General features: G+C 36.9%; 1 protein-coding gene across 2 annotated transcripts in view; it reads left to right on the top strand.

Moving 5' to 3' along the window:
- Nucleotides 1–23,041, top strand: part of pank1a (pantothenate kinase 1a) — a 29,931-nt gene extending 6,890 nt beyond the window's left edge. For both annotated transcript variants that reach the window (XM_084948480.1, XM_084948481.1), the window contains exons 2-8: nucleotides 9,904–10,050; nucleotides 10,248–10,453; nucleotides 12,439–12,692; nucleotides 14,374–14,550; nucleotides 16,843–16,966; nucleotides 18,643–18,768; nucleotides 18,915–23,041. In XM_084948480.1, coding sequence (XP_084804606.1) covers nucleotides 9,904–10,050; nucleotides 10,248–10,453; nucleotides 12,439–12,692; nucleotides 14,374–14,550; nucleotides 16,843–16,966; nucleotides 18,643–18,768; nucleotides 18,915–18,974 — 1,094 coding nt within the window. In that variant the 3' untranslated portion in view covers nucleotides 18,975–23,041. The remainder of the gene's footprint in view (nucleotides 1–9,903; nucleotides 10,051–10,247; nucleotides 10,454–12,438; nucleotides 12,693–14,373; nucleotides 14,551–16,842; nucleotides 16,967–18,642; nucleotides 18,769–18,914) is intronic.

The following is a 23,041-nucleotide window of genomic DNA, read 5'->3' as shown; positions in this document are numbered from 1 at the left end:
TCAGAATCAGCTTTGTCTTTCTCCGCTTTCTCACCCGACGGCCCGTAGACGGACACGCTGTCGGAGCTTAGCGATTCTGATGCGTCCGGTCCGCGCTGTGATTACGTCTTTTTGCGCTGATTCTGAGCTGCAGGTTTTGTCTCTCTCCAACCAAAATTCACCGAGCCAGCAGCAAAAGAAGCAGCAAACTGCGCTTCACATTTGATCAATGTCGTCATGAATTTTGCTGTTTTGCTTCCACGACTATTAAAATCACACTTCATGCACAGCTAGCTCTCTCTCTATCTCTCTCTGTACTTCAAGAACAGTTTCCCGTCTCCAATCTCTGTTTTCTGTATTATTCATTCGCTTATTACCCACCAGTCTACCGTTGTTTACAGCGCTGTTGGCTGCTGTCTTTTTCTTTTCTTTTTCTTTTTTTCACTTAAATGACCTCGGACAAGAAAGCCTATTTTTTTCTGTTGTTCAATACTGAAGAAATTTAAACTTTATATGCAGAACATTGTAGAATATTTTTAAGGTTATCTGATATAAAAAGCCATACCAGGAAAATCTCCTTCATGTTTTTCTGTGTTTTATTCTCAGTTACTTTCACACAAAGGCATCTGCTGTGATGTTCACAATTCTGATGAAGTCAGTACTGATAAATGATCAGAATTATAATATTTCTGACTGTCTGAGGCTAAGTTGAATCGAATCGGGACTTTGAAAACCGGAATCGAATGGATTATAGAAATCAGTGATGATACCCAGCCCTAGTGAGCAGCCTAGGCACGACAGAAGTGGATGTAGCTGTAATAGGAAAAGAACTATTGCTAACTTTTCTGTTAAGTTAAGGCCTGATCCTTCTGAAATTCATAGCCAGTGCTCTGACACGGTGTCATCAATCTTTGAATGCTGAAAAAGCACAGTGTATCCAGAAAAACACATTATATTATATAAATTATTATAAAATTTGTGTGCGCCTAACTTTTGTGCCGGTACGCCTAACTTTTTAAAGTTAGGCGTACCGGTACGCCCATGGCAAAAAGTTAGTCTAGAGCCCTGTTAAGTATGAAAATTACACACAGTGGCTGCAGTGGACACACTTGGCTTCACTTCAGCTCTTTTATGCTATGACTTTACTCTTCTCTTTGGCTGGCTGACACCAGCAACAGCTCAAGGAAGAGTAGCCCACAGACCGGTTGTACCACATAATTTGTACACTGCCTCCATCAACAACATACAGGTAGAAAGTGGTCTGCAGCTGGTTTAAAATAGAAATAAGTTGTTTCCAGTGTGTGTGTGTATTTTATATTTGTGGTATACAAAATAAATTGCACAAAGAATAGTCTGCAATGAAAAAAATAATTTCCTGTGATATCACAAATTGATACTTACAGTACAGAACCTGGAACAAGGGAATACTTGAGATTTAAATCCAGGATTTTTCTTGTATTTAAAAAAATTTGGTGGTCAACCATGAGATTTTTAACATACATTTTTGTTGAGAATATAACAAAAAATACTCAGGCTTTTGTTTATTGAGACAAGACAGACTCAAGGCCAGCCTGCCCATGAGGAAACATGAAACCAGACGGACCAGACTATGTGGTAACAGCAGATGATGCTTCAAATAATGACAAAGATTTCTCAGTAATAAATTGATTGTGTTGTTGTATTGGATATAAAAATACACATCTAAGTAAAGTTCAAGTGTGGGAAATGATGGATGTAATTAAGTGTTAGCAGTAACAGTGAAGGTGATGGCGGTACTTCTCTGATTGTAACTATAATAATATGTTCGTAATAGGTAATAGTAAAAGTAAAGTGGATGCAAAAAGAGATGAAGATAATGGTGAAACACTTAATCTTAAGACTTTAGAATATCCAGAACAAAACATCCTTATTATCGTCATAAGGATGTTTACATCATCCCAGAATATAAAAAAGGCAAATGCAGTTGAACAGGACAGCTAATTTGTACTTTGTACTGAGTAAATGTATTTATATACATTCAACCTCTGGTTAGCACTGTAACTTTTTAAAATCTTTTAAATGAAAAAAGATGTAATCTGTGACCTTTTTAAAGTAATGCCCTGTCATTACTAACAGTAAATATATTGTCTAGGGTATGCAATAGGTGTACCTTTTTAGTCTCTCTCACTCATTTTTGTCATGCAGGGCAAAAGCAATACTTTTGTGTCATTCCCTCTTCTTTTTACATAATTTGCTTCCACACACATACAAACACCAAACCCTTCTATGAAACCTGAGCTTAAAGGTGAAGCAATGACAAAATGTTATATGTGTGTGTGTGTGTGTGTGTGTGTGTGTGTGTGTCTGTGTGTGTGTATGTGAAATCTGTGTATGTCATGGGGACATGCAGTGCAATATCGGTGTTTGTTAGGCCAAGGACCTTTTACCTACATCTACACAAATCAGTCTTCATGCCCCAACCTTGCTCTTTGGTGGGCAAAGTGTGTTTGTGTGATATGGCTCTGTATGCTCTTTGAAGCCTTGAATAAGTCAGGTGTTCCTGACTTCTTGTTTTTTCGATGACCCTGAAATTGCTAAAGAGCAACTTGTAGAGAGATTTAAATGCTTTGGATACCTTAAATAACTTTCTACATAATAGTAAAAGAGTGATGGAAACAGCTAACAGTAGTTTTCCTATTTGCCTTGCAGTGAATCAAGTTTCAGTATGTAATGAAATCCATCCACTCAACCATCCATTTTCTTCAACTTATCAAATTCAGGGTTCTGGTGGTGCTGGAGCCTATCTCATCTATCATAGTGTGAGGGGGCAGGGTACAACCTGGACAGACTGCCAGTCTATCACAGGCATGTCCATGAAATTCAACAATAACAAAAAAAGTACTCAAATGACTAGGCTATATATTCATATTTGCTAATAGAGCAGGGCGATATGACCAAAAATATTTATCACGATATACATTTGAAAATTTGCGATAACGATATAACTGACGATATAATTGACACTAGACAAAATACTTTACAACTCCACAACTTCATTAGTGCAAAAAAGACCCATCAATGTATTTTCACTTAAACAAGCAGCTGTTTTTTATGTGCATTAAAGTTATATAAAAATTTAACAGTGCAAATGCAAATTCCTTGCTGACAGTTTAACCAAAAGGCATTTCCAGTGGAAATTGGCCTGCCTACGGTAGCCGTAATGCTCCGACAATCCATCAAGCGGTGCGGGTTCGTGGCTTAGCAAAGTCATACTAAAATATTTGACAGATTTTTGAGCGCCATGTACCACATAAAATCGTTTCGAGCTCAGTAAACACAACCAGAATTCATACATAAGGCACACGGGATTATAAGGGGCTCTGTCGAGTTTCAGAAAAATCAAAGGATTGATTTTAAGTGTGCCGTATTTTCCAAAAAACACAGTAATAACGACACCCGCTAGCATGCTCTACCAAAAATAGTGCTTTGTTGTGTATCTGACGGACGAAAGCCAAACCAGTGCCACACCACTGAAGTTGCAGCATTTTTACAAACCAATTCTGATTCGTGCGTTTCATTCAACGTTCCGCTTTCGCCCTTCTCATTCTCCGTCGCCACCATGCTTTTTCCGCCATGTGCGTATGAAAACAAAGGCACTGTGCATGCGCGTTTTACCCATATTCTATCGCGAGATTTCATTTTCTTATCGTTGCCCAACATTATACCGGTATTACCGTGAAAGGTATGATATGGCCCAGCCCTATTTGCTAATAACATCTCTCCCAGGAAAGCATCCTCGCAAGTTGGAGATACAGACACCCTCAGGACAAAACGGTGACATGTCAGTCAGGAAATGCATTTTTCATGAAGTGGAAACTTTGTCCCAACACAGCCAATGTTGACATGTTAGAAAAAGTTGGTGGTAGTCTGTCTTGACCTATTGTGCCAAGCTGGCAGAAGGGAGCATTTGTATCAACAGCATTTTTGCGTTTAGTTAACTTTATATCTCTTTGATATTCTTTATTTTTTATTTATGCTTTATTTAGTTACAAAGTTCCTGAAGACATACCAGGTCTCTTCTTTTAAGAAGTCCAAGTCAAATAGGCAGTGCAAAAGGTTACTGAAAAAACACAAAAGTAACAAAGAGAAATGGTAAAACAAGAGGGGCTTACAAACCTTAATGCATTTACTAACAACTTTAATCTCTGCTATCTATTGTCCCCAAACTTTAGATTTACAGTCTTTTTAGCCTCTGATTTCCACACACAAAATTGATGGTGATTGATGACTACCTGTGCTCTATTAGTTCTGTTTCCCATTGATGTAGTGGTCTGGTTGAATAAAATGTAGCACCCCTCATTGAAATCCAAAGAGGTCCCTTTGTTGCTCTTTCCTCTTTGTTTCCCCTGTCCATTAAGCCCTTTAGCCCACTTTTAGACACAACCTCAGAAGAACTGTAAAGCTTAATTTTTAATTTTTATCCTCTCTAAGATTGAGTACATTTATGATAGACTGAGGTGGTGTGGAAACTGTCCGGGTGGTCTGTCAAATTAAAAAGGGATTTCTTTTGCTTTTTAAAAAAATCATGGATGCTGTGTTTTTTGGGCCAGGGGTAGAGGGACCTTTCCTACTTGTGATCAGCTTGAAGTTGAAAAGCTAGTACTTCTGACTGAATGAGGTGTCATATAGTACGGATAATCTGCACATTTGTGAAGGCTTCATTAATGCTGAACAATATGTAAATATTTTATGGAACAGTGTCTCCTTCAAGAAAGGGCTTGTTTAGAAGAATAATGCCACACTAAATTCTCCATGTAATACAACAGCATGGATCTTTCGTAAAAGACTGGGGCTGGCAATGTAGTCCTGTCATTTACTGAAAGCATTACAAAATGAAAAGTATAACTGAACTGCTGAGCAGCTCATATCCTTTATCAAGAAAAAAAAATTGGTCAAATCAGTTCCCAAATAATTAAAGAGTTTTGTTAAATAAATGCAATGCAGTATCATGTAATCAAATGGAAGCCACAACTTCTCATTTTCAACATTTAATATCTTGTCTTAATGACAAAGTCATTTTCAATTATTGCATTGTGGCATTACATTTTGTACATTATCGCCAACAGGCTTCAAAACAGGGTTACAGTTTTCTCTTACAATGTATTTGTGATTTTTGCCTCTTGCCCAAGGCAAACACCAGTGTTGCAGGCGCTGTGCATGATACTTGGCTGCCCATGTAATGGGCCAAGCAATTTCAGTGCTTCAGGTTCAGGACATATGACATCAGCAGAAGGGGCTGGGGCTTGAAACATCAAGCTTGCAATTAGTGGACACTCTGCTGTACCATCTGAACCATAACTGACATCTTCCTTACTAACATTATTATTGTGGCTTGTAGTTTAAATGTAGTTTAAAGAATTTCCACAATGACAACATAAAACCCTAAAAAGGGAAACAGGAAGTTTGTAGTTTTCACACAGATCATTAAAAAGTCACAGCAGTGATGTTAACATAGTTAGAGTCTCTAAGCAGCTCAAAATAGACAAAATTAAAATCCTTAGATTATTTATGTTTATCTCAGGGAGGAAGTCATGATTTTTACAGTGTAATGTTAAATAAATATGTTTGTTTGTATAAATTTAAATTCTGAATTTGAATAATGTCATGTACTGCTTGTGGGTTTGTTTTTTGGCTGGGATTATGGAGAAAAACATGATTGTCACTTGAGACAGACCCTGTCATCTACCCTGGCTGGCTTTTGCTTGCAGTGTTGCCTTTCATTTTGTCAGAGTGGGAGATTTCATTTCTTCGAAGGTGGAAGGCAGAAATGCTAGTAACAATCCATAATACTTGTGCAATTTTACTTTCTCTTTTAAACCATTAATCTTCATCTCAGTGGTGAGAGCTGCTGTCTCTATTATAAGCATGTATTTCCTTTATTAAAAAAACAGAAAAAGGAAAAAAAATATTCTCTTTGTTTGGCAGGATAAAATGATAGTAATGAATCTAAGAATCATTAGTGTCACGCTCAACAAGAGGAATGTTTGAGTTAAAAATCTAGCAGGTGAGATTTCCACAGCAGGCATTGGAAAATCAATGTCTGTCAGTTCTTATTTACAGACATGAGAGAAGGTCACTGGGTAAGAGGGCACAGTGGCAAAAAAGTGCACTAGACAATGTGGTGGGTGACTGAAAGGCATTAGCCACTGTAGTGGAGTTGGAGCAGGTGTAGCGTTGGGTTATCAACAGATAACCTTAACAGGGCTAAAAGTCATAGAGTTGGTTTTGGTTCCTATTAGTTAGCTCAGTTTTCAATAGACAAAGATGTAAAAGTATTGCATGAGTTTATGTTGTTCTGTGCAAATCATTTCATAGATATTAAAAATAATGTGAAACCTGAGTAACCTTTGGTTACGACAGTTTGCTGACATTAAAAGCAATATTAGTGTTATATCATTTACAAAGCCTATCCTTTATGTGTTCAAAAGAAAGTAGATTTTAGTAGGTGTAAAAGTGGAGACTGTGACACAGTTTCACCAAAAGTGAGATGTTATACTAAAGAGATTAATACTGAAGTTACTGTTGCACATTCACTTTTCTGACAAACCGTAAACAGTATCGTATGAGGACACATTCCCCCTACAGGATCTGCTTGGCCAAAACCATTCCACGAAGTCTTGGTGCACAGTTTTTGTGCTGATGTTTACTCTGAGAGGGTGGTTTGGAACCCTGTAGTTATTGAGTCAGCAGAGCACTCGTGACTTTTACACACTAAGATCCTCAGCTCACAGCAACCCTGTTCTGTAAGTCTTTATGGTCTGCCATTTTGTGGCTGAGTTGCTGTGGTTCCTAAACCCTACCACTTTGCAATAATACCACTTACAGTTGATTGTGGAATTTTTACAAGGGAAGACATGCAGCAAACTTAGTTTTTGCAATCTTGGCATCCTGTTACAGTACCACACTCGAATTCAGTGAGCTCTTTAGAACGACACATTCTTTCTCAAACATTTTTAAAGGCAGACTACGTTGTTAGGTGCCAAATTTTATACACCTGTGTATAAAACCTGTGGATTTAAAACACCCGAATTCAAAGATTAAGACATTTGGCCCAATACTTTTGTCTGTATAGTATGTCAGTTTGACATAATTTACCATAAACATTAGATCGAGGGTCACATGTGCATATGCTTGTGTTGCTAACACTAATTGCTAACAAATCATAAAGTATGTGTTTACAAGTGATCATCCTCTGAAGTGGAATCCTCAGCTTAGCTGAAAGTGGACTTTGCCTCAGTAAGCCAGACAGTCCGTCTGTTCCCTTCACTGGTCAGTTGTGAAATAGTCACTCTGATCATCATGCAAGGGCCACAGTAAAGGCGCAGAGAGGGCGGTGAACAGTCATGTGCTGACCTTTTTAAGTCCAAATGGTGGTAAATTAGTTCAGTGTTTAACTACTACTGTCATGAAGGTAAAGAGTCAAAGATATCAATGTTCTAAGTCTGATTTACTTGGATTTGAAACTGTTAATTGATGAATTATTTATGAATGTTGTATTTACTATTTGTTCTTTGTGTTATTATTGAGAGTTTTTGAAATTGATAGGAAACTGATGACTGCAGGCACACACACTCCTTTTACAGTTAAGTGATTAATCATATGCTGAACTTCTATTCAGAGGTAGCTGCTTCAGTAGAGAAGCTTACTGATCAACATTTACTCTCATTGAAGGTTTAAAATAAAATGTGTTCTTAGCATCTAACAGTATTCAGTGAACCAAATCCAAGTTTATACGTCTGGAGTCTTGAATTGCTTATTCTATATTTACAGGGAAACATATATTACTCAGAATGGAAATCAAGCTGATGTATAAAGTAAGGACACATCACAAGTGTCAGTGTTTGGGTCATACATCTCATAATAAACTGATCAGCCGAGGGGTTATAGAAGCATGCTTCATTTGTTTATCATCTGTGTTTCTGTAGGATTTTGTTTACATGTGAAAGACATTATATATTGTCTCAGTGTGCTGTTTACCAGTTATGTACTAAATGGTTTGCTTCAACACATTCTTTTGTTCAATGCTTCCACAGCAACACAGTTTAAGTGAGCATGGTTGTCTTGAACACTAGCACATGGTTTCCATTGTTCCTAACTACACACTAAATGATACAGCCAGTATTAAATGTCATGTGCGAAACCTTCCTTTTCATATTTGTCTTGCCTCTCTACAGCGCAGTAAAACCTTAAAACTAAACTTGAGGTATGCCGAGTGTTTTTCCTCTCATTTAGCTCTGTGTAACCTCATTTTGTTATCAAACCATTCTTACCAAAATTTCAACCAGAACTTTTCTCTTTGTTGAAGTGCCAATGCAGTTAGCTTCTAAAAATAGAAATACATTTTGTATGTCTTGAAAAAAATCAATAAGAATACAATTTGTTGTATTGTTTTTGGAGGCAAATATCCGTTGCTTTGTGGTTAATTAAAAACATCCTGCAGTATCACTTATGTCATCCTGGCCATGTAAATGTTAATTTAATTAAAGTGACTGACAGATGAGAAACAAGGGAAAGCTATAAGGAGGAGTGGAACAGAATGAAGCTGGAAGAAGATGGTGTTCACTAAAATAAAAAGCTGAAAGGACAAAAAGGAAAAATGTGTGGTGAAAGGCAAGAAACTCCAAATGAGAGAATGCTGATGGAGATGGAGGAGGGGAGGAAGTGGGAAAGGTCGAGAAAGGAAGATGGATGGTGTGTATGAGACTGTGATAAAGGCTGAGAGGTGGAGAGGAGAGGAGAAGCTAAGGGAAAGAGAAAATAGGAGGCTGAACAGTGTATGAGATACCGAGCGAACAGGAGATGATGGGGAGTGGTAACTGTTTCTATGGCAATGTTGTTGTGCTGTGGTAGCTTTTTTTCCTAGCCAGTGGTGCTGGAAGATTTTCATTTTTTTGTGCTGAACTCAGTGTTCTACCCCCAAAAATATCAAGTCCAGATTGTTTCCCCTCGCTCGAGTGTTGTTGTTGTTTTTTTTTTTTGCAGCATTCGATGTACAGTGTTCCTACTAAAACCATCCTGGAAGCAAGATTACTGTCTTGGCAATTTGGACATCTTAACTGCCTTTGGGCAGTTATTTTGTAACTCCTATCTAAATGAACGGGGAGACATTAGTAATAAACTCCATTGATAGAATTACTGGAATTTGCTTCATTTCCTTTATTCATTCCTTTATTATGATATCCATAGACTTAGATAATAATGAGCAGATGTGCCTGTCACATCACAGTTGAAAGTGTTATGATTCACAACTGCATGTATCTGTGCAGCAACACAGTTAATAATAATAATAATAATAATAATACATTTTATTTAAAAATAGCGCCTTTCAAAGCACCCAAGGACACTGTACAACAGATAAAAACACAGAAACTGGAAATATACACAATAATAAGAATAACAGATAAAAGTTAAGAGCATCCAGAGGTTTAAACATAAGCAATTTTAAACAGATGAGTTTTGAGGGTGGACTTAAAAAGAGGGAATGAACTAATATTTCTGAGGTCAGGGGGTAAGGAATTCCAAAGTCGAGGGGCAGAGCAACTAAAAGCCCTGCCCCCCAGTTGGCTCATATGTTTCCTGCTTTAGCTTTTAATTGGCTTTTGGCAAAGGGATTGGGGGATAAATGCCTTGCCGTTATTGAGTTCTTCCATAGATTTCTATTAAGGATTATTACTCTGAGTCTCTGGTGCTTATTTCATGCAACTTTGGTCTGGAGCACATCATGGTTCAGGGGTATGTCCTTATCATTTGCAAAGGAAATAGGCCTGTATTTATTTTTATTAGCATAACAACCAGAATTCAATATGTTATGCAAAAATGTCTACATAATGTCTTGTTTTCCTTTTTAAAGTAACAGTTTACTTGTTTTTCCATTACCTTCTCTAGCCTTCCCCTGGTTTGGTATGGACATTGGTGGGACTTTGGTCAAGTTGGTGTACTTTGAGCCAGTCGATATAACTGCAGAGGAAGAACAGGAGGAAGTGGAAAACCTCAAGTCAATCCGCCGCTACCTCACCTCAAACGTTGCCTATGGTATGACTATTTACACATGCAGATGGATATAGGTATCTCTCACTGATATATTTTACAGTTTTACAATTTATGAGATGAATTTTGTTATCAGCTTCAAATTCAGCTTTTGGGTCACTTGAGTGTTCAAAAGAAATTAAAAGCATAACACAAATCAGGAGACAATACCATATGGTAAAAATTATTCTTTCCTTATTCAGGTAAAACAGGTGTCCGTGACGTTCACCTGGAGCTGAGGAATCTGACCATGTGCGGCAGGACAGGAAACCTGCACTTCATTCGCTTCCCAACACAGGCCATGCCCCGCTTTATTCAGATGGGACGGGATAAGAACTTCTCTAGCTTGCACACAACACTCTGTGCCACTGGAGGCGGGGCTTACAAGTTTGAGAATGAGTTCAGAATGGTGAGTGTGCAGTATATACAGAGATAACATCTCAGTATCAGTGGTACTGATTAAACATTATGACATAATTACAGTGAATAGTTGATTAATCAAATACTTAGTTGATTGAAAATAGATATGTGGTGTAGTGGTTAACACATTCGCCTAACATGTTAAAGTTCCCCAGTGCAAGATTGGGAGGAGACACAAATCCTTCATGTCTGAAAATCTGTGCCAATTCAAATATGCAGATTAATTCACGGTGGTTACCCTTTGCAAATAACGGCAGATTTAGAGTTTGTGCAGTGACTCTTTATACAGCCCACGACGTAACCAATGCAAGCAACCAGCACTATTGCAAGGATTCATACTTTGCGTGGTGCAATAAGTGTTAATTACATTATGGTCATGTCCTAGTTTGTCTTTACAGTATTTGTTTGTTTTTTTTTAACCTCCTAAGACCTGGCTTCTACATATGTGGACATCACATTTTTGGTTGTCAAGACCAAAATACTAAATTTTGCTCTACAAGGGCCTGATATCCACTTACGAGGACATTATACTGCCACTGTTCTATCAAAATTTAAAACGAATGTCCTCTTATGTGGATCTCATTTTTCTTAGAAACAAAAATCAGGTTAAAAAGAAAAAATCAGGTAATTCTTTGTTTTTTACATTCATCAGGTCCCAATCAGCCCAAATAGCAAAGAGAAATTGAAAATGCATGCCATGAAAGAGTTCGGGTCTTAGGAGGTTAAGGCAATCGTCTTTGCCCCTCAAGTTTTTCTACATCTTTGTCCATTCTGATAGTTTCAGCAGTCTCTCTCCAGGAGTTTGCTGGTGGTCGTGACTACTTTTATTGAGGTTTTGATTATTTCTTATATTGAGGTGACTTTTAGTCTCTCACTGATCCATTCAAAAGTTGCAATGAAAAAGTAGCTGGAAATACACAGGAGTAACCACCTGTACAGAACAAGCAATGTGAATTTACATATCTAGGGAGGTCAATATCAGTTTGTGGCATATAGGGTTTCAGAAGGGGACTTTTTTTTTGTCTTTGCTGCCCATTTTTGATATGTTAATTCAAACTCTAGATAAACAATCAAGAAAATGGTTAATAGATGAATAAATGGGACAAAAAGTGCAAAAAATCTAGGTCATTTGTTTACAGAATCGTGTTTCAATGTAATTTCATCACAAATTCTTGCCTTCCCTCACAGTACCTTTTTACCTAGGTTCATTGACCATGTCTGCACTTCAGCAGGATCAGTGAAATCTCTGACACTGCACAAACTGTGCTAAATGTCATCAATTCAACCCCAATGTGTTTTAAAATATTTTAATGTCTCACGTCTACACTCATGTTTTTTTTCTTTATCTCTAAAAGTCATAGCTTTCGTATAGAGAAACAATACTTGTACAAAGTATGAGACAGACTTGTGAACATTTACTGATTGTCTTAACTGCTGATTTGTCTTAGCAATCACAAAAATTAAGACAAAACATTAATGCTATAGCTCATAATTTTTATTTGCACACTTCCCTTCCCAGTTCCAAGTGTGCTGTCATATTTTTCCTTACAACAATTATAAGTCTTTGTTTTACCCACCATGACCACCATATACTCATGTTACTTGCTGTAACAATTCCAACTCAGTGTTGTTCCACACTATCAAATAAGTTTTACTTTACTTTTTTCGTTGTTGTTCTTGGGCTCTACTATTTCCTACAAGCAACCAGTTTTCTACTTAATTTTTACGCCGTTACCATCATGCCAATTTACAGTAATTCACATTGTATGCTTTTATAGGAATGTTGATAGTCTAGTCTGCATTTGGATAAGCAACTTTTTAATTTTTAAAGACCATTTTCAGTGAGTCATTTTAATACTATACAACTGACAAATCAAGGGTTTCAAGGAATGTTTTACTTTAAATAATCAGGAACAATTTAGCAGATAAAGTAGTGCCTTATCAATGTTTTAAACCTCCTATATTTGTGAGCAGATGGCTGACCTGGAGCTGCTTAAGCTGGACGAGCTAGACTGCTTGATTCGTGGTCTGCTGTTTGTCGATCGGGTAGGCTTCAACGGACACCCTGAGTGCTACTACTTCCAGAACCCATCAGACACCCAAAGCTGTGTGAAGAAGCCCTGCACTTTGGACAACCCCTTTCCTATGTTGCTGGTCAACATTGGCTCAGGAGTCTCCATACTGGCTGTGTACTCAGAGAACAACTACAAACGGGTGACTGGTACCAGGTGAGGAGAATGGGAACCTCTTTAATGGTGCACACAGAATATTTATAAGCAGAGTGGAAGAAGAGAGTAATAAGAATATAATTTTTAAAAATTCAAATTAGATAAGTTTAAAGATATTTAAAAAATCTGATCAAGAGATTAATGATGCAGTGTGTCTACTGTCACAGGCAAGTGATGGTGTGTAGAACAGTCCATGTCAGTAGAAGACAATACCAATAAGTTATTAACAGAAGTATTAATTAAGTACAGAGAAACTGTATTGGAGTTCAGCTCCAATAATAATTTAAGAAAAGTAAAAAAAAAAAAAATAGATAAACTATAACTAAACTATAAACTATAGATAAGTGTTTATTTTTATTTTTAATAAAATATTAACAAACTTGTTAAAAAAAATAATGTTTCTATAACCCGGCTGTGAAATAAACTCATTGCTTGAAGCAAAATTTATGGAAGAAAAAGTGCCAGTGATAGAAAATAGGTGCTGTTTCAACCAAGTGATTTCCAACCTAATAAACAACAGAAGGATTACAGCTGTTTGTTGTTGTGGTGAACTCCTCTTAAGTCCTACATCCGTGTCCTTTGAACATGAAGTTCTGCATGAGAAGTATTTTTCAAGAGTATGTGCAAAAGGTGAAGGTGGCACTTTTATGGCTTTAGTAGATCTGGCAGATATGCCAGACTCAGTTGCTTGAGTTGCGACAGTCACATTCATTATCACCTTGTGTACCTTAGTACTTACATAATAGTAGAACTAGATATGATCATAGAATGAACTGTAAACATTTGTAAGAAATTGAAGTTACTTCTACCCATTATGTGTTGTACAAAGAGTTTTTTCCTTTGATGATATTAGGATTTACTCAGCCTCCTGAGTATTCTGTAATACAGTGAAATCATATTTGACCTTATAAACAAATATTTTCAACTATGGCCAGTCACTGTTGTCGCAGTATACCTCTGGTCATTCGTTACTTCCTTGTTCTGTAAATGGCAAGTGTGTCTTATTGCAGCTACTCACCGTGACATCAGTGTTTATGTGTGTGTGTACAGCCTCCATCTGAATCTATTGCACTGTTCCAGGAAGAGAAACATGATCAAACAGAACTCACTTGTTGTGGGTGTGAGTAGTGTGGGCAAGTCGAGGCACAAAGGCTTTATACATTAATGTTGTATAAAGTATTTTATTTCAAAACAGCTGTCTCGTGTTGGCTCTGTTTCTCCTCACTTATTCTGGTACCAACTAGGTGTTTATTTTGTAGCATATTTTAATCGAATGTATTTATGTAGCCAGTTTAAAAATATTCTCTAGCATATGCAAAGATGCAAAGAAGAATAATATGGAGTTTAAATAAAGACATAAAAGTATAAAAACATAGTAAACTAAATCTTGAATACTAAAATGACAAGTCACCCAAAAGCCATAAAAACCATAGATGTGTTAATATTTGTATTATGAGCTTTATTTTACACTTGAAGCATAATGTGTGAGACATTGTGTTGGCCTAGGACTTAACATTTGTTCCAAGGTTGGAGTTGATATGGGCATTTTTTGTGTACTGTCAGTGTTAAAGTGTTCACACCGTTTCAATTGCTTCATTAAACTTCAGTAGCATTTTTCTCCCTTCTTTTTCTTTGATCTATAATTTATGTTGTTTACACCCTTTCTTTTTCTTGCCTTCAGCCTGGGAGGTGGTACATTCCTAGGGCTTTGCTGTCTGCTCACTGGCTGCGAGACGTTTGAGGAGGCTTTGGAAATGGCTAGCAAAGGTGACTCTACAAATGTGGACAAACTGGTGAAAGATATCTATGGGGGAGACTACGAGCGATTTGGTCTACAGGGCTCTGCTGTAGCATCCAGGTAACATCACTTTTTTTTCTTTCTATATTTAAAGCTTCTTGTTTTTGTTTTTTTAGCGGTACAATGAAATACAGACTGATCCCAGGAGTGTTTGTATACATATGTCTGTTTGTATACATACTATAAAATAGGTCAGTAAACAATAAATAGAACAGTGTGATGCAATGAACAGAGCTGTGTTTGGTTTGTATTACTGAACTTTGACCAGGATGCACATCTTGTATTTGTCTGGTTGTCCGATGTCTTCGCTTCTGACATGATAATGAAAACCAGTGAATTCATGTGAAACTGAACATTTTAGTTAAGTGCATTTCATGATTTAGTAGCTTGTAGAACCAGCTTTAGAAGCACTAACTTGAAGTAAGCGTTATCTCTGACTATCTGCTTGACATTAAGAGACCTGTCCCACCAAGTGGGACTTTGACTGGGCTGTTGCAACAGCTTGATTGTTTTATTTCTCAGGTGTTCTGTTTGCTTGGGATCATTGTCCAGTTGCATGTCCAAATTGGGGCCACGTTTTAAATGTTAGACGGATGGCCTCACATTTGACCTACTTGTTCAGTCTTTTTCTTATTGTAGTGAATTTTAACATGCTAACTGAGGCCTGTAAAATCTGAGATGTAGCTCTTAGGCTTCTAGCATGTCCACTCCTAGGAATATTGTGGCATTGTGTTAAAACTAACTTTTAACTCCAGAACAGCAAACTGGCAAACCATCTGCTTTTATATAGGTGATCACAGCTGCAGATCATTTATAAACAATTAATCTGTTGCATTTGATTAGGAAAGTCTGTCTGCTCTTTATTTCTGTGGAAGCAATAAGAGTGTAATTTGGTTTTCACAATGTTATGCTGTTTCACATGACACTGTTTATGTAACACTTGTAATTTTTGTAGATGTCACAGGAGATGTTATAGGAGCTTATTTCAGCTGGCTGCACTGCATCTGTGGTGGACTGCATTGTTTACTGTTAAAATACTATTTGGTTATTGTAACTAGGGCTGTGCGATATGACCAAAATCTCATATCCCGATATAAGACATCTATCGTCCGATAACGATATAAATCACAAAAATTCAAAATTTTCTGAAAATTCTGTGAATCTCGGGTAGCTCGACTTGCGTGAAGTGTTTCAAGCTGGGCGTTGTGTACCTGGAGTCGAATGTTTTAACCGATGCATGATACTATACATTTTTAGACATAAGTTGTAATGGCCGCCGTTTTCTTTGTGAGTATTTATTACACGGCGTGCTGCGGGGAAAAGCCTGTTCTAACGTTTGAGTCAAAGGTTTATTTTTTAGTACCTGACGGCTCTTTTTTGCTTCTCATCCGTAAATACTCTGCATACTCTTTCACGACAACGCATAAAAAACAGGCGCTTGTCCGTCGGTAGCATGGTTATATTAAATATAGGAGAAAGAGAGAACTTTAAGAAATTAATGTAGCCACTACAGTGACCATCAAAACGATGAAAAAATATTGTCGTAAACAGTTTATTTTGCGACACCACGAAACAAACGATAGCGATGTTTTTATATCGTCATCCGATATATATCGTTATATCGAACAGCCCTAATTTTAACTATAAAAGATTAATAAAATGGGGAAAAAACATGTTGTAGATGCGGATACAACACTAGAGTAAATCTTAATCTGTGTCTCTGATTAAAAGCTGGAAAACCTAAACTGATATTTACTCACTAAAATGCACACCTGATTAATCAATAATCTAATTGTGTAAAGTGGATGAAATTGCCTTGGAACTTGATGAGTGAGCTAAAAGCTCTGATTTATGTGCTCACATAAATTGCTCATTTAGCACGATGAGATAAGAGGATAAATTATCCAAAATTGTGTGGACATTGTTTAATTACAAAAAAAAAGCAAAAACATACCAATAAATGAACAGTTAGTAATAAATATTTTACACAGAGACACACATAGGCTCATGTGCTCCGGTTAAACTGAATTTACCATGTATACAGTAAACCTGCAGCTCTGGGTCCAAAGTTGATCCATAAAGCATTGTAAAAACACATGTAATCACAGTTATCAAGTTCTAATCAGTGTTTTGTTATGGTGTTCTTTTTAGTGATTTAATGAAACGAAACACACACAAATACATACACACACCCAGTGACAGTTGCTTCAAAAGGTTTTTGAAGAATTTATGGGTTCACTTTTTTTTTGTTTCCGTTTTTTGTTTGTTTGGTTTTTTTTAATGTGAAGAGTTAATCAGACTTTGAGGAAAATGTCTTTTACATGTTGGGTTTTTTTATGGTCTCTTTTATAGTTTTGGTCACATGATGAGCAAAGAGAAGCGAGACAGCATCAGTAAGGAAGACCTGGCCAGAGCCACTCTGGTCACCATCACTAATAACATAGGATCCATAGCACGCATGTGTGCAGTCAACGAGGTACACACACACACACACACACACACGCTGAATCAGTCAACTATACCCAGCTAATCATAACAGCCATATAAAGGTTATGTAATACAGATACTTGCATGAGTTTATCTACTGTTTCATAAACCTCTAAGATAGTTTCTTTGAGTTCTTAGAAACAGATACCCAGACCAGAATTTAGTCATTGCATAACCCATCGACACTCCTACACCTAAACTACTCTTTACTGGCTACTCAGGATTACCAAAAACATAAAATCAACTAATTGTTCTTTACAAACACATTCAAAAGTTACATCTTATGGCTTGCTATAGCTATTTAACAATAGAAAAGAAAAGTTCTTTGTTGTTGTGTGTGTCCGTGGTGGTGGTGGGGGGTGGAGCTTTCTTTTTTGTTTAGTTTTTTTGTTTTTGCATTTTCAGAAGTCCAAATATATTCCTTAATTTTAAGTTTTGGTTTTTTTTTGGTAAGGTTGCTGGATTTGTTTATATTTTAAATCATGCTTATGTTTTGGGGGTTTTTTTGCTGGCAAAAACAAAATCACCAGATTTCACACTTGTGTTGTAATATTTTGTAAATAGCCAGCTGTAAGCTATAAAACAATTCTGGGATTGGGGCTACTGGTACTATGTGACAATAATTTATTAGTTTTAATAGGCAACTGTAAAATTAATTTAAAAACCAAAACCATAGCAGCTAAAGCTGAAGTAAAGGATCAGTCTGGAGTATTTCTACATGCTGTGAGCTTCTTTACAGTGTTGCCTTGTGGCATGGCGATCAAGCAGCATTGTACAGGGCTATCACTGCATGCAGAGCTGCAGCGAAGAAAAACGTGCATATATAGGGTTATGGAGGGTTTCTTTTAAATGACTTCTGAATGCCTTAGTAATAAAATTAAGACCCCCATTTTATCATAAACAAAAATCTTGATAACTGGATTTCAGTCCTGTATTTGACCATTTTATTGGCAAAGAATTGTGCTGTTTAAGCTACATCGACAAACACAAAGTTACCCTGCTAAGTTTTCAGGAAGAATTACACACTTGCACACACCACAGCAGGATGTTTTTCAAGATTTTTGTGTCTTTGGTATTCTACCAGATTTCATCAGTGTTTGTTTATTGGTTCTCTAGCACCACCACATGGTGGTGCTAGAGAACCTTTATTTTATTTATATTTTCTTTATTACTGTATTTGCAGATTATATGCCTTTATTATAGTCAGTTTTTAATCAGATTTGCATGACATGGATTAAATGTCAATGTCATAACAAAAATTTACCTTTAAAATATTTTATTTCACCAAATGAAAGACCTGGGATTTAGTATCACTTTGGTGACCGTGTCCAGGGACAGAGGGGAGAGAAATAAGAACTCTGCAGTTCATTATTCCTTGTTAGGCCATATGAGAGGATTTTAGAGTCACACTAATAAAGGATTTTTAAAGCCTATAAAAATATTAGATCTAAAAATTAAGTATATTGGCTGAACTCTTGAAAGCTAAAGAGAACATAACCTAACATTTTTTATGTGTAGCTATTTATGAGTCATTACTAAGATGACAGGAGCATTTAGAAATGACCTTTCTTCATTATCAGAACAATTTGTGAATTACTTGTTTAAACTCTTGTTTGTTGGGTCTCAGTTTCTCTAAATTTATTTTTTTCTTCTTTTTCTCATAAGAAAATTGAGCGTGTGGTGTTTGTTGGGAACTTCCTCCGTATCAACACAGTGTCCACCAAGCTGCTAGCTTATGCCATGGACTACTGGTCCAAAGGCCAACTAAGAGCTCTCTTCCTTGAACATGAGGTGAGCAAACGGCTGTCCTTTTATTAAATTAAAGCAATTACTTAATGTGTTTATAATCATTATATTTACCCTCAGAAACAAAGCACTGGTTGGTTACATGATAAAAGCCTATAAAATATATTTGTGTGCTTGTCTTTTTGCTCCAGGGTTACTTTGGAGCTGTGGGAGCACTGATGGAGCTGCTCAAGACAACAGAGGACCCCTGAAGGAAATTCTGTCAGGACAACATCAACTCTTGACAAGACGATGTCACCTGCCCTTGAAGGCCGTGATGTCTTAATGCTGTGACATCATCAACTTTTGAAGCTGCTGAAAGGTCCCATTTGTCGAGGCCACAAAAGGAACACTAAGAGAGAACACAGAAACTGATAAAAGCCATTTTTAATAATTTAACACCTGTAAATAACAATGACCTCTAATATTCATCTCTTAAATTTCCCATCATCCCCCTATCATAGAGGTTTAATATTGTAATCTTTTATTTATGGTTTCTGTTAATGGGGTCTGCTGATTCGTGTAATCAGCCCTATGTCAGGAAGAAGAGACACAAAGTATTTTAGTGTATTTTGTTATTGTGTTTGTGTGAATAGCTACTGTAGCATTACATCCTGGGGACAGTAGTGCGCCGGGAAACAATTTGTGCAACAGTTCTTTAAAATAGGATACCTTTGCAGAAGAGTTAACTGCTGAATGAGGGATTTGTACCACCAGCAACTCATGGAAACATCACCTTTGGGCAGCTGTGGTTGCCGGTTTGTTGCACAAAAAGTAGCCCATTGCTCTACTGTTTCTGCAGAGTGCACTGAAGCCAAAACCTGTTGAGATTCATACTTTACCTGCCTCCTTCAGCTCCAATGGGAAGCAAAAAAAACAAACAAACAAAAACGGTCTTTATTTTGCTCTACTGCATATGGCCTTTGCTTTTTGTTTGTCTCTCCTTTGTCTGCCTATATGTAAGCAAAACTAGCACCACCAGATTGCCATGCATGCATACTCAACCTGCTGAGTTTAGTGTTAGGTGACGGGACCAAGACGTTGTCTTCCAACAGATTGCAGTGCATCATTGATTTTTGTTCTGTTCTGTTCTGATTGGCATCGCCAGAACTACTGTTGAGGACCCAGTCTGACTCGGCTGCTTGTGTTTGTGATGTATGAAATACTTGATCTGATCTTTATATTTATTTCTGTTTTTCTTTAACTTCCCTGTTTTCTGTCAGTGTCAGGAAGATGGAAGCTTCATTCATCCTTTTCTGGCTTTTCTGCCACGCTGATGCCTTGTTTGGGGATTTGTAGTGTGAGTTTAATAAATGTTCAGACTCAGAATCCCAACATAAAAAATATCATAATAGCTGATGATGCAAAGGTAAAGTGTCAGTTTGGGGGAGACAGCTAGGAGTCATCCCAACATGTTAGACTGTTTACCATTCTGGTGCCGACACTGTTGGTAGCTGTTTTAGGTTTGGTCCATTAATTGTATTTTCCCCCAAACCCCAATTACTCGTCTCTAAAAACAAGCACTTACAGAATTTTAAGAGTTGTCCAACATTCCCAAGAATTTTAAACAGGTACTTTATGCTTGCTGTGAAACAACCATAAAAACCTGGAAAATATCCAAATCCAAATTGTCTAAATTGAAATAATTGGTGAGTATTAGCCACAATTATGTAGTAGACTTTGAACAGAGAATGGGCTTCATATGCTATTGCTGCCTGTTTGCACTGATCTAAGTCTATGTTGACACTAGCACTATAAACAAGTCTATTTTTAACACTTAGGGTAATACCCATAGGATCAGAGACTCAGACCCTTTGAACCGAGAGCCAGTCCAGATTTCTGCACTGAGGTAACCGGGGCTGAAGTAACACACTTGTATATTTATCATATACTTGAAAATGGCACGTAGAGCTTTAATATGTAATAATTTATGTTTTAAAGGAAACATAGCGTGATCTGCGATTATTTGAGAATGCTGAAATTTAGTTAACATGAGCGCATGTTTGCATGGACACAGGAAAGGTTTGTGTTATTTACTAAGCTTAGAAACAACAGTTGTAGAGAGTCCCACTACTAGTAAGTTTTCCATTTTCTATAAGAATTGTCTAGTGTTTTTCGAGAAACAGACCACAAGTGTATTACGCTGTTATGTCCCACCCATCTTCACTTCCTAGCCTGAACCTTTACAGCCTTTCTTTTTATCATAAAAGCAGCTGAGCTATAAAGCTGGGCAAAGCAGGAAATACTGTCCACTGTTTTATATTAGGCGTAACTGTCTACCTGCCTTTACTCTCCCGAATAGGAACTATGCTCTTTACGCAATCTCGAGTTAGTCGTCGCTTAATTCGCCTTCAATCATTGACTTTTTATCAACACTCACACCTCCAGCTGTGTTCAGTATTGCGGATTTTTGTGAAAATCTTACCTACAGTACCTGAATAACACAGATATAAACTTAAAATTACAAGGGTAAAATCCTAAGGATCTAGCTTAATGTAGCCTACTAAAGTATTCTGAACATTTTATTGACAAATATTGTCCCCACTTCACCATCTAACATACACTTTGACCCTGACCCTTAAGCTGCTTTGCTGATCTGTTTGTGTTTAACACATAGGAGGGTAGGATCATAGACCACTTTTTGTGAAACGTTTATTTTAAACTGACACCCATAGTGCAATAACATCTAAAAAGATTTTCTTGTGAATTGAAAATGCATCATTGTTTCCCATTTGGTGATTGAACAGAATCAAAATAGATAATTGTACTTTTTTTGTGACAAATGGTTTGGGTTATCTGTCTCATTGTAGTCCAGCCAGTGTGATTCATACTAAAAGTTTGTATTCAATTTCTGCTGAAAGGTTAACAGGCTTTATAAGCTTTGTAATGGCTTGAACAATGTAAATGCCGTCACTTATGCAAGTGTTTTGAGTAACAGTGTAGTGAAATAATGGAGGCATAATATTGTGAAGAGAGGTTTTGCAATTGCTTCCTCAAAAATGATCAATGTTTCCTGATGTTTTCTTTTAGCTGTGATGACACTGCAAACTGTGACACAAGCTATGCTTTCTTCTCTGTGTGTTTTTCTTTTTCTGTTTTCCCCCCTTTGCCTTGTACCAACTGATGTTTGGATGTTAATTAGTGACCTCAATCTGTCAGGTGCCACTCTGCTTTAAAATCAGGCTGGAGTTTGATAACTTGTGCCACCACTTCATTTAATCTAAAAAACCAAATCATTTGCCTTTTAACATGTGTTAGCCTGGTTGCACTGTGTTTGTGCCCTTCAGTTCCCTGCTACTTCACCTCATTTTTACAAGTTTTAAGTTTTGCTCTTGCTTTTTTTTTCTTTATCATTTGTACTGTAACAGAAGATTCATTGCAGTTAATACCCATTCAGAGTCTGAATATCAAAGTGTCCACCTGCAGTCCCAAGTGGATCTTGGTACATAAACAACATTAACCTTCAGTGCTAGCTTTGGTTTCCTTTGTTTTTTATTTTATTTTGGTAGAGGTTGTGACTGTCTTTTTTTTTTTTTTTTTTTTTTTTTTTTTTTTTAATCCTTATTTTTTGTGGCCAGTAAGGAGTGATAATGTGAGTTGGCATCTTTTGTGTGTGTGTGTGTGTGTGTGTGTGTGTGTGTGTGTGTGTGTGTGTGTGTGATTTCAAAATGTCTAAAATGCCTGTTTTTTTTTTTTTTGTTTTTGTTCTCTATTGATGTTTCCATTGATTTCAGTTGGCCCAACAGACCAGTGTAATTGCTTCCAGCCGTCATAATCTGTCAATGTGCAGAAATCTGTGGGAAAGCGTTGAGTTTCTCTTAGCAAGTTTTACTTTTTGAACACATATCACCACTGTCTGCAGAACATTGTTTCGCAGCACAGGGGAACATCTTTTTATGGAAACCAGTGGTTGTATCTTTTTACTTGGTGTTAGGGGAAGCATTTTGAGATGATACATAATCACTGTAGAACATAAATGATATGTTGTTAATTTTACTGTTCACCCCTATATCCCCACTAACAATTGCAAGCTATTACATAATTTTCATACTCCAGAAATTTGAAGCTGGTGTTATAGACTGTTGTGGGATTATGGGATTATATTGAGTTTAGACACGTTTAGTATTGTTGAAACTAACTGGTGTACTTGCATACTGTTGTAGCTTCACTGTTTCTAATGAGAACACTTGCTGGGTTTTAAATTCTTCAGATAAAATGTTTATGGAACTGCATCATGCTGTAGATAAAATGTGAAACAAGAATTAAGTCCTTTTAAGGA

The sequence above is a fragment of the Perissodus microlepis genome, chromosome 13, assembly GCF_051167445.1.
Source record: "Perissodus microlepis isolate ML-2025 ecotype Zambia chromosome 13, ASM5116744v1, whole genome shotgun sequence".
In the NCBI taxonomy this organism is placed as follows: Eukaryota; Metazoa; Chordata; class Actinopteri; order Cichliformes; family Cichlidae; genus Perissodus; species Perissodus microlepis.
This window is presented reverse-complemented; position numbering and strand designations above follow the sequence as displayed.